The following is an 11,457-nucleotide window of genomic DNA, read 5'->3' on the forward strand; positions in this document are numbered from 1 at the left end:
GAATTATTTCCATTAGGACTATGAAGCCACGTAGCACACCGATGACAGTTTAGTGGAAATCAGATGAATGTGTCATACAGCGAGCTTCTTCCAGTCCAGCAGCTCTTCCAACTGGACCTATTCATCTGCCACTTGGAATTATTTCACGAGGAGTGCGCTGTGAAAGGATCACAACCAGTTTGGAGCGCAGCTAAAGAACTTCTACCACCCATAGCAGTATTATTATTATCCTTCGGATAGGGCAAGTCACGCTATGTTTTCACATTTTAATTGTAATATCTCACTTCCCCCCCTCCTTCCCTCCATTGATGTCTGAAAGTAGTTTGGGCTCCAAGCCTCACCCCTCGATCTCCATCGGAATGCAGAAAAGATCTTTAAAAAAGTTTTGAATTCCTGAATGATTTTTCTTCTAGAAAGGCGGCTTAGGATAATTATTTCAGCTTTATTGAGGGCAGATTAGTTGAAGTCTGGATGCTGCGTTTCAATACTCGTTGTACATGCCTTTACAATGTCGGTATTGTTTGCTACTGTGTGTGAACCTATTCAAAATATACACTTTTTAACACCAAGCAAAGTCCTGTCTAAATATACACAGTAAGTCTGGAAAGATGTCCATGACCCGTACAAATCTCTGTAAATCACACTTCCATAGCTACAGAAACCAAACAAAAGAGTTACCAGCTCAAGATGCTGATTAAATCTTCTTAAAAGCAACATACCTAATAATAAATATAGTTGCATGGTAGCAAGGTCTGACGACCCAGCTGTGTTTTACTGAGGGATGAACTCAAACCACCACTACGGATATTTTCCCTGCTCTCAATTTCATAATAAAAAAAATAAATAAATGAATAATTTTTTTAAAAAGCTCAAAACCACTTTGGCTCGCATCCCTTTCCTCTTCCCAGTACGAGAGCCTTGCAAGTTGGGGGGCAGAGTTAGCGGGGAAAAGGCGAGGTACGGCGTAAAGCCCCGGCCGATTTGGGGGTGAGGAACAACCTCGCAAGGTCGCTGGGCTCCGGAGAAAGGAAGGGGCGAGGGGAGGTGAGGCGAGTGGGAGGAGGAAAGCCAGAATACAAGAAAAACAAAGTGGGGAGAAGGAAGAGAAAGGAGAGGGGAAGGGAAGACGAGAAGGAGCGGGAGGGCGGGGAGGCGAGGAGTGGGACGGGGGAGGCAGCGAGCTGGGGTCGGCGGCGGAGCCGGGCGGCCGGAGCGGAGCCGGGCTGGGCGCCCCGGGCGGCTCCCGGCGGAGCGGCCGCGGAACTCCGCGCACAGCGGATCCCTCCTTCCGCGGAGAGGCGCAGGGAGCGGGGAGGAGAGACTCCTGGGTGAAGCAGGGCTAAACCCAGCCTGTACTGTATGTGCCTGCTTCTGGGAGGGTCACCGGCGCGAGGATGGGTCTAATGATCTCATCTTTCTTTTCTTCCCCGGCACTATTAGTGCTCAGATAGGCAGAATGAAGTGAAACTACGTGCAAATCATGTGTAAATTGTCTCAGTTAGGAGCCCTTTATCCGAACGCGTATCCCAGCCTGGCCCATTTACTTTTCCCCCATATCTCCTTTAGCTTTAACGAGGCTCGTTAAGATCACAATAATATTCCACCCTCTAATTGCTCATCCCATTCAACAAATATGTGCACACTGCTTTTCGCATTATTTGATCCCTTATTTAGGAGGGGTGTGGAGAAGGAGGGGGGAGAGACAGGGAGAAGGGGAAGTGCTGAGATTAGGAGTTACAAAGATTAAGGAGGAAAAAAAAAATCCAAACAACAAACCAGGCTTTTCCACCAACCGCCCGGCTTCCCTCCCCCCCGTGCATTTGGGCGAAGTGGTAAAAACCTCCCTTACGTACTCCGTAATGATTGGCAGGGCTGACAGTGATTGGCAGCGGCTGCCATGGCAACGCCACAACGACACTCAGAAGACCAATAGAAAAGCGAAACAAAATGTTTCAGCGCTGCACTCACTGTGGATTTAGGGGAGATATTATGAGGCTGTTGTCATTAGGGCGATCGCTGTTGAATCACTGAATCCTGACTCGGCGGCGGCGCGGGGCCGGGTGTGTGTGAGTGCGTGTGCGTGTGGGGTGCGTGTGAGCGCGCGTGTGCGTGTGCCCGCGTGTGCGTGTGAGTGTGTGTGCCCCCGTGCCTCTATGTGGCTGTGTGTGCGTGTGCGGGTGTGGATGCGTGCGCGGTGCGTGTGCCCTTTCCTCCCTTCTTCCTCCCTTTCTTTCTTTTCTCCTTGATTTATCTCCCCCTCTCCCCGGTCATCCCATGGTGTTCAGGTCCCCGCTAGAGCTTTATCCCACCCATTTCTTCTTGCCAAACTTCGCCGCCGATCCGCACCACCGCTCGCTCCTTCTCGCCAGCGGCGGCGGCGGCAGCGGCAGCGGCTCGGGCTGCAGCCCCGGTGCCGGCGGCGGTGGAGGCGGCAGCTCCCGGGCACCCCACGAAGAGTTGTCAATGTTTCAGCTGCCCACACTCAACTTCTCCCCGGAGCAAGTGGCCAGCGTCTGCGAGACGCTGGAGGAGACTGGAGACATAGAAAGGCTGGGGAGGTTCCTCTGGTCGCTGCCGGTGGCGCCGGGGGCATGCGAGGCCATCAACAAGCACGAGTCCATCCTCCGCGCCCGGGCGGTGGTGGCCTTCCACACGGGCAACTTCCGAGACCTCTACCACATCCTGGAGAACCACAAATTCACCAAGGAGTCCCACGGCAAGTTGCAGGCCATGTGGCTCGAAGCGCACTACCAGGAGGCCGAGAAGCTAAGGGGTCGCCCGCTGGGGCCGGTTGATAAATACAGGGTGAGGAAGAAGTTTCCGCTGCCCAGGACCATTTGGGATGGCGAGCAGAAGACGCACTGCTTCAAGGAGAGGACTCGCAGCCTCCTGAGGGAGTGGTACCTGCAGGACCCTTACCCCAACCCCAGCAAGAAAAGGGAACTGGCTCAGGCCACGGGGCTCACCCCCACGCAAGTAGGCAACTGGTTCAAAAACCGAAGGCAAAGAGACAGAGCGGCGGCGGCTAAGAACAGGTCAGTGGGGCTGCCGTGCCGCTCTCCGGCCGGGGGGCGAGGTGGGCGGCGGGACCGTGCGGGCGGGCGGGCGGCCGCGCTCCGCTGCTCGGCAGCCGCCGGGCCGACAGCGCGCCTCTGCCTCCCCTTTCCTCCTCCTCCTCCTCCTCTCCAGCGGGGAGAAACCGGTCCCCCCGCCGGGCGGGTAGGTCTTCTCCCGGCAGCCGCGGGGATGCGACGGGGACAGGCACGGCTCAAAGTTGCCTGACGTGCCTCCAGCCCCCTGCCCCGGCTCCCTGCGAGCTCTCGGGCTGCGGGCAGGGCTGGGGCTCCCGGCGGGCGTGGGCAGCTCCGCGGGCGCGCCTGAGTGCCGATATGCGCGGAGCACCGCGGCTGCCGCGGCTCTCCCGGCCTCCCTCCCTCCCTCCCTGCTCCGGCGGCTGGCGCGGGGGACGGGAAACCGCGCGGCTCCGGTCGGTTCGGTGGGCTTCGCTTCGGCTTCGGGCTGGCCGGGATTTGTGCCTGGCCGCTCTCAGGCGCGGCTCCGCGGCCGAAAGGCCGAGGCAGGCTGCGCGGTTCAGAGCGGGTTGCGGCGGAGCCGGCGGCTCCGCTCCAATTGTTCGTGCTGCTCTGCATGCGCAGCGGGACCAGCACAGGCATACCCCAGAGCTCTTTAGCTCACGGGAAAAAATCCAAAAAAAACCAAAAAAAACCAAACCAAAACCCCACACCAAAATCAAAAACAAAACAGCATTTAAGAGACCGGGAATCTTTTTTCCCCCTGCGTCTCCATTTCTGTGTTTACACCACATGGCGACCTGGCCTCCTGGTCTTGTGTTTCCTGTGCATTTACACTTGCATTTATTTGCGTGTCTCTCGGTGTCTTTTTTCTTTTTTTTTTTTTTTCTTTTCCGCTTTGCCATGATAAAAGCGAGGCACCCTTCTTCCTTTCTTTTGCTTTTTTTCTTTCTTTCTCATTACTGTCGAAAAAGTTATTTCGCAAATGAAAATGGACCCTTAATTTAGTTTGACACATTGGTTTTATTTTAATTTAAGTTTCGCTACCACTGTAAGCGGTAAATAAAACGCCAGTGTAAACAAAAACTTCTTCTTATAAATGCTGTCTCTTAAATTCCTTCTAATTACAGCAGTGGTGCTACTGATTAAAGATTCTGTAGGAGAAATGCAACCTAAAAGTGCCTCGCTATTTAATTTCCATTAAATGGAAAACAGATCAGCTTAGGACTGTAAATAAACAGAAGTTGCCTACGGATGCTTTTGTTGACTCAACGCTGTTGACAGCAGATGAATGCACCAGGATTAGTAAATGGGAGAAAAATCAAAGACCCTGAAATTAGACAGCTTAAAATAATGAGAAATGTAGAATAAACCGGCTACATTTTTTCTGTTCTTTGCAGGAAGTTAAATAAAAAAAAAATATGCCGGTGAGAAACATTCGAGCGAAGAGTGTGTTTTGATTCACACAGACAATCCTGGGGGCTAGAGGTTGAGGCTGGTTGCTCAGTCCAGGACTTTCAGCTCTTATCCCTGAATTAGGCTTTCTTTGGGTTTCGAGTGGAATAAACGGGCCCAGAGGAATATTTGCAATATGCTAGCGTATCTAAAAAATATTTATTGACTCTTAAAAAAAATTCATATGTAATATTCCCTTAAGCGTTAACAATGAAAGAAATGAAAGAAAAAGCACTTTAAAGCTGATTATGGCTTTCAGTTTAAAAAAGGACTTAAATTTCGAGGGGAGAGAAGCGCTGTGTTCCACATTCTCCTTCTTTTATTTTATTCATTGCGCTGCGTCCCTGGGACAGGACCTCCCTCCTTCCCTACCGCAGACTCACGGTGTCCGTGCGCTGGGGAATATTTAGGCAGGTGTTGGCTAGAGCACCAAGCGGGGCTCCGGTGCGATTCCTGCCCGCTGCGGGCGGCTCCTCGGAGCTGTTTGCGGTGTCCGAGCGCGGCACCCCCGCACGCTGTCTCCTAGGCCCGCCGCGCTCGGGCACCAATGAACGGCACTTTATGCGCGGAAAGCGAGGGCGCTGCTCGTGTTTTCCAAGGCGGGCACGGGGCAGCGATGTCCCCGCGCTCCCGTCCCGGGTCAGACCGCGCTCCCCGTGCCCGGGTGTGCTCCGGCCGCGTCCCCCCGCGGCGGCCTGGCCTGCCCGGCAGCGGGGACGGCGCGGCCCTGCCCGGCCCGGCCCGGCCCGGCCCTGCCGCCGCCCGGGGCTGCGCGGGGGCTGCGGGAGGGAGAGCCCGGGCCCAGCGCCGCTCCCGCTGCGGGCCGTGCCCTCGGCCGCGCCCGGGGTCTGAGCGGGGCTGTGCTGTTGTTTTGTCTCCCGGCGCGATGCAGGCTCCAGCACCAGGCGATAGGACAGAGCGGCATGCGGTCGCTGGCAGAGCCCGGCTGCCCGACACACAGCTCGGCCGAGTCTCCGTCCACGGCGGCCAGCCCGACCACCAGCGTCTCCAGTTTGACAGAAAGAGCCGAGACGGGCACCTCCATCCTCTCGGTAACCTCCAGCGACTCGGAATGTGATGTATGATATCGGAAAACAAACAAACAAACAAACAAACAAAAAATCCAAATCCAAACAGCCAAGCACCCTCTCCCCGTCCCGAGCAAAACAAACCGAGGCAACCTAGAATCAGGACACACACACGCATGCACGCACACACACAGCCGGGAGGAAAGAAAAGGCCAAACCCGACCCAAACATAATAGCAAACAAACAGACAGGGATCAGAGAATCCACCACCACCACCGTCAGCCAACACCACCACCAAGAGATGGAGCTAAAACTTCAACAGTCACAAACGCTGGTGCTGCAGCGGGAAGGGTGGGGGGGAGGGCGGGAAATAATAATTATTATATATATAAAAAGAAAGGAAAAAAAAAAAACAAAGCAAAAGTGACAATTGTATTCTTTTTAGGACAAGCACGATTTCTCCTTTGCGCTTTTCCATGGACGCATTTCACCCACTTGCATGATGATGATGATTAAATTTGTATCTGGGAAAAAATATTCTCTATAGTAAAGGAAAACAAACAGAAACCAGACAAACAAATGCAAACTCCGATCGAATTTGTACAAAAATCAAAAATAAAAAAAAAAATTAAAAGGAACTCCTTGAAGAGGGAAATAACAAATGTTTATCGCCTTTTTGTTGGTCCTATTTCTCTTTCTCTCTTCCTCTCTCTTTCTCTGTCCTTTTTTTTTTTTTTTTTTTAGTCCGAGTGATGGTCCAGCCAAGATGCAATTTTCTGTTTTTTTGTTCAGCAGACAATCATTTTATTCGTAAGCACCTTTTTTTCTACACTTCTGTCACTGCCTGTGTGGGTACTGGTTATAAATGTGGAAAAAGAATAGTTATGACTGTAACAGATTTTTATTTTTATTTCAAAATTTTATATGAATTATGTATATCTTAATGATGCGGTCATTTTCCCAGTTTGTAATATATGTGTAGAAATGCTTGTATATGATATTTGCTCTCCTCTTTCTTCCTCCCCTCTCTCTATCTCCCTCCAACCCTTTCTCTCGCTCTCCTTTTTATTTTCCTTGACTCGGTGTTCCTTGCACAAACTTAGCCGTCAAAATCTGACGTGCTTGGTTTCCAAAAGGGACCTCAGCGATAGAAAAAAAAAAAAAAGAAAAAGAAAAAAAAAAGCTTAGGGTGCAACTGTAGTTATCTTATGCAAAAGCTATTTTGAGTATTTCATAGCAGCTTTGGGGGGTCTCTTCTTAAACTCCACGTAGGACGCTTAAACTATTGTTTCCTTAACTGCGTGTTTATCTATATGTACAAACTTTCTAAATCAAATACAGTATTCCATTTTCTTATCTACCCAGCGATGTCGGTGTTTCTGTCCGCCACGGAAAATCCCTCCTTCCCCGTGGGCCGCTGGCCCCGCTCTGTCCCGCGGCGCTGCGCGGCCCCTGCGCCGCTCCGGCCCTGCCCTGCCCTGCCCGGCTCGGCGGGACAGCCGCAGGATCCCACAGGGACCGAGCCACCCTGCCAGGAGGCTGCGGGGACACCGCGCTGCGACAGCGGCGGCGCCGGGCACGGCCGTGTCCCCCTCCGTGTCCCCTCCGCCACGGCGGACTCCATCGTTTCCCCTCGCCCCGGTCATGGTTTTTGTGCACTGCGAGCTAAAAAGCTTTTCCCCGACCGCCTGCCTGCAAGGATGGGTGTCTCCAGAGAGCGGTTAAGACATTTCGGGATTTGTTTTGTAGCTTTAAATGAAAACAAAAACAAAAATTCCTCTCCCTTAACGGGTTGCAGCTCCTCCCCTCGAATCCGGAGTATATTGTAATGTGCTGAAAGAAGCCTTTATTTGCATGACTAACAGTATTTCAGCATCTTTCTTTCTTTCCTTTTCCCTTTTTCTTTTTTTCTTTTTCCTTAAAGTTTTGCTTTGCCCTGGGCAGATTTTTCAGTCGCGAATTAGCAAGAGGTGAATTTTAAACTTGTTTTTACTTGAAAATACAATTTTGAATATTACCAGGGATTTAGAGAGAAACGTGCCTGGAATTTCTTGACCATTTCCAAACTAGTATGGTCTTCCCATCTACCTTTGTGTTGCCCGAATCCTCTCTCCCTCTTTTTTTTTTTTAGTGAAGTCCGAGTTAGGTCTGCGGAGAGACACAGAAAGCGCATGGGCTCTTTCCCCCCTCTTCCCTTCCCCCCCACGCCTCACGAGGCTACCTGTGGATTTGGGAGAACCGCCATAGGGTGCGGGATTTTAGGCCGAGCCACCAAGGGGTAATTTTAAAGGACAAACTGGTGTGTGGCCACGCTCGCACACCTGAGGTTCCCCTGAGGAGGAGCCGCGGGTGTGAGCGCAGTGCGCCCGTGGGGAGCTCGTCCCACCGCGCCCGGGGACACGCACGGCCCGGGGCAGAGCCGGGGCCCTCCCCACGGGCAGCTCCGGCCGTGCCGCTGGCCCGCCGCCAACGCGAGTGGGGAGCTAATAGAAAATAAATTCCCGTCGTACGAAACTGGAACGGACGGGAGCTGCCTGGGGGCAGGCGCACAATGGGGCTGCCGTGTTCCGCGTGGGTGGTGCGATGGACCTAGCTCTTCCCCTCCCCCACGCGGCTTTTTGAAGGGAAAAATATTGCCCGGGAGGGGATAAAGGTCCCCCAGTGGCCGGCACACCCTCGCCGGGTCACTCGCTAGAGCTTGGGCTGCTTTTTCTCTCCCCGCCGGCAGAGAGGCAGCGGAGAGGCCTTTAGAAGGACAAACTGGCTTTCCAGTCACCCCCAGTTCTGGGTGGGAAGATCTTTGGTGTCGGTACATTGTTTTTAAGGGCAGTATTTCTGTTCCTCTCTGATTGCAGCGTCGTTTTTGACGGAATTTAATACCTGAAAGGATTCAGAGGCGTGAAAGTTTGGGACATACTTTTTTCCTTTCTTTTCATTTTCGCGTCTCGAAGCTGCAGCTAGAAGGCGTCCAGCCGGCAGCAATAATCTACCTCAGCTCAGCCTTACACTGATAGGTTTGGATTCTTCTTCCCTCCGATTAAGCCTCCCGAATATCGCCCCGTCGTGCCGTGGCTGCTCGGGGAGGCCAGAGATCGCCCTTAGCCTTGCCCCACCCGTACCTGGCCTTAGGCTCCAGCACAGCTTAAGCTGAAGGCAGGGCCTTTACTCTCCCGCGCCATTTGTCACCTCCATCCCCAAAAAGTTGCTCCTTTGGCTGGATCCCCGGCCCAAACCCGAAGGAGGAGCCGCCCCAGCCGAGCTGGGGGTGTCTGCCTGTCCCCGGAGCCGTCGGGGTTTGTGGGGGGACAGGACACGTCTCATCCAGGGGGCGTCGGTGCCTGCACGGTTTGGGGGTGCCAAGGCCGCAGCTAATGATATGCCGTTCCAAAGCCGGGCTTCGTAATGGATAAATGATGTTGTTTTAGGATTTGCATAAAAAACCTGAATGGCTGATTGAGGTGTAAATCTATGAAAAGCTGCGTTTAAGCCTTCTCACCCACTAAGTCCATCTGCCCCGGGAAGATAGGGCCTATCGAGCCCCACCAAACCCGAGGGCTGCCTCCTCCCTGCCCCTGGCCCGGCATTATCCACAGGCCCTCTCCAGCGTTAGTTTGTTATCCGCGCCGAGCCCGGCCTCTGATTAAGATGAAATTACTCAGAGGCTGAAGTGCGTCTGATCAATATTGAAGAGAAAGCCGGAGGACAGGAGGCAGATGGCCGGAGCCCAGCGAGCCGCCTGCCCGGCCCGCTCCGTCCCGCTCCGCCGCCCTCGCCCCGCCGCGGGGGCACTGCCCCGCCCCGCCCGTCGGAAGTCGGGCCGAGACCAGCCGGTTCCGGAGCAGTTTGGAGACCGTGGTTAACCCCCTCAGCACCCACCCCTCGCCTATAACGCTGCTGTAACACTGCTGTGTTCATTCCCAGCTAGCCCCGATTTGCGGGTCCAGCGGCGTGCGTGCCACCCGGCGCGGAGGTCTGGGGACACCGACGCCACCTGCCTCCCTCCCTCCCTCCCTCGCTCCCTCCCTCTCTCTCTCCGTGGTGGCTGCCCGAGCCCTTCAGCATGGCTGGGGGTCCTTTGTGTGCCTGCTGGGCCGCGGCTGTTGCTGGCCCTCCACGGTCAGGCGTGGGCTTCGGGCACCCCATCTCTCTCTGTCTGATCAATTACAGCAGCCTTTTCGAGGGACTTGAATCTGCTTGCCCGTTGCCCTTAATTTTTAGCATACCCGGATGAGGTTACTGCCCCGGCCCGAAGTGAAAAGAAATGTGGACGTTGGTGCCCTGGTATTGCTCTGATTTCCTCGGTTAGCTGAGCACAACTTTCTATTCGTGTTTATTCATGCAGTTTCTTATTGAGCTCCACATCGCACTGGCCTGGATTCCGCGTGTAGGGAGAGGACAGACAAACATCGCCTTTTTCTGGAGTGCACACACGCACACGGGTGTGCAGACTGACACACACCAGCACACACACACGCAGGAGTACAAAATTGCAGAGGGTCTGTAGCCACATCACCACCCCGCAGAGAGCCAGAGACACAGGAGTTTGCAAATGATGTATAAAAAAGGAGGAAATGAACCAAACCACCCAGTTGCAAACTGACCAAGAGATGGAGAAGGCAGGGAGGCGGGTGTCTGTGCACCTCTGGATGTGCAAGAAGGAGTTGGGAAGGGAAAGCTCTAAGAATATTACCGACAATAGTGGTAAATATCTTCTGGCACGGTAATGACAAAAGGCAAGGGCTGTCGGGTTATAGCTGTGATTAAATGATACGAAAGGGATTTGTGTTGCTGTGTCTGGGGGAAGGACGGCTGTAAGGTTTTGTTTTCGACGCTGTTCTTTTTTATTTTGAAAGTAAGGCGGTTTCAGACAAGAGGCTTCAAAGTGGCTTGGCACCTGGCGATCTGCAAGAGAAGGAAGATGATAAAGAGTATTGAATAAAGTGCAGATGTAAATACCTCCAAGTGCATGGTTAGAATCACCTCGCTTAGGTGAAGTGGCAGAATCGTTTCTCCCTGCGGCAGACAGGTCCTTTGCCGAACAAGTAGAAAGAGTAAGACGAGAACTACACTAGAAGTCAAGATTTACAACAGCTAAATCCGGACTGCCACTGACTTTAATTCCAGTCCTAGTTATTAGAGGAGAATTTAGTTATACCGCAAATATTTGGTTTGGTTTGTTGTTTTCGGGGTTTGTTGTTTTCGGGGTTTGTTGTTTTCATAAAAAAAATCTTTTTTATGATTTTTTTTAATTGGGGGGGGGGTGATTTTTTTTTGGTTGCCATAGAAACATCATTAGGGGAAGTTCATTTTAAAATAAGGTCACTTAAAGAGTATTTTTCAGAATTGCTTCCCTACTGGATTAACCTATCTAGCAATATCTGGCAACAATAAAGTTATGCTGCAATTTACCAAAACTTACGAATTTCGACAGGACCTGGAGGAACGTGTGTTATTGCGTGGGTGTGTGTCCGTGTGGACAAGGGTGACCCACACACCCACAGAGCGTGGCTGGATGTGGGCGCTCGCCGATGGAGTGGAGCTGATGTGTGCAATGTCCACACACAGAGAGGCATATATATATATATGTGTACACACATATGCGTGTTTTCAGATTAAAGGAGCTCTTGTAATATCTTGTAGAACACTGAATATTCCCTTTTAATATCTAAATAGGTCAGTAATACAGTTCAATAACATTGGAGGTGTCTGTATATTCTCTCTCTTCAGTCTGTGATAAAACATTCTTTAAGACTATTGGGATTTTACACTGTAATTCTATTAAATAGTAATTGAAGGGGCGCGAGAGGCTATGATACAGGATCAGCAGTGTGTAAGCCATCCGTTTGAACTTTAATTTGGAATCATAGGCAGATGGGATCACGGCCTCTTTGTGGTGCTTGCAGATTTAAAACTAGCCGGCACATGGAGGGGAAAAAAAAAAA

At 52.2% G+C, this 11,457-nt stretch overlaps 1 protein-coding gene across 1 annotated transcript; it reads left to right on the forward strand.

Annotated features, from left to right (window-relative positions):
• The first annotated feature begins 1,834 nt into the window (after nt 1-1,834).
• Nucleotides 1,835-6,076, forward strand: SIX3 (SIX homeobox 3). The gene is made up of 2 exons (XM_054279380.1): nt 1,835-3,035; nt 5,380-6,076. Exons 1-2 carry the CDS (start codon nt 2,275-2,277, stop codon nt 5,570-5,572), a joined length of 954 nt encoding a protein of 317 aa, XP_054135355.1. The 5' UTR covers nt 1,835-2,274; the 3' UTR covers nt 5,573-6,076.
• Nucleotides 6,077-11,457: the final 5,381 nt, after the last annotated feature.

The sequence above is a fragment of the Melozone crissalis genome, unplaced genomic scaffold (assembly GCF_028551555.1).
Source record: "Melozone crissalis strain CALT ecotype California unplaced genomic scaffold, PUWL_Pcris_2 ptg000027l_1, whole genome shotgun sequence".
NCBI classification, from domain to species: Eukaryota; Metazoa; Chordata; class Aves; order Passeriformes; family Passerellidae; genus Melozone; species Melozone crissalis.

Excerpts from the sequence above, each read along its gene's own strand:
- SIX3 (XM_054279380.1), top strand. The coding sequence starts at position 2,275 with ATGGTGTTCAGGTCCCCGCTAGAGCTTTATCCCACCCATTTCTTCTTG. Across the intron at positions 3,036-5,379 it reads GCGGCGGCGGCTAAGAACAG|GCTCCAGCACCAGGCGATAG; the intron begins GTCAGTGGGGCT and ends GGCGCGATGCAG.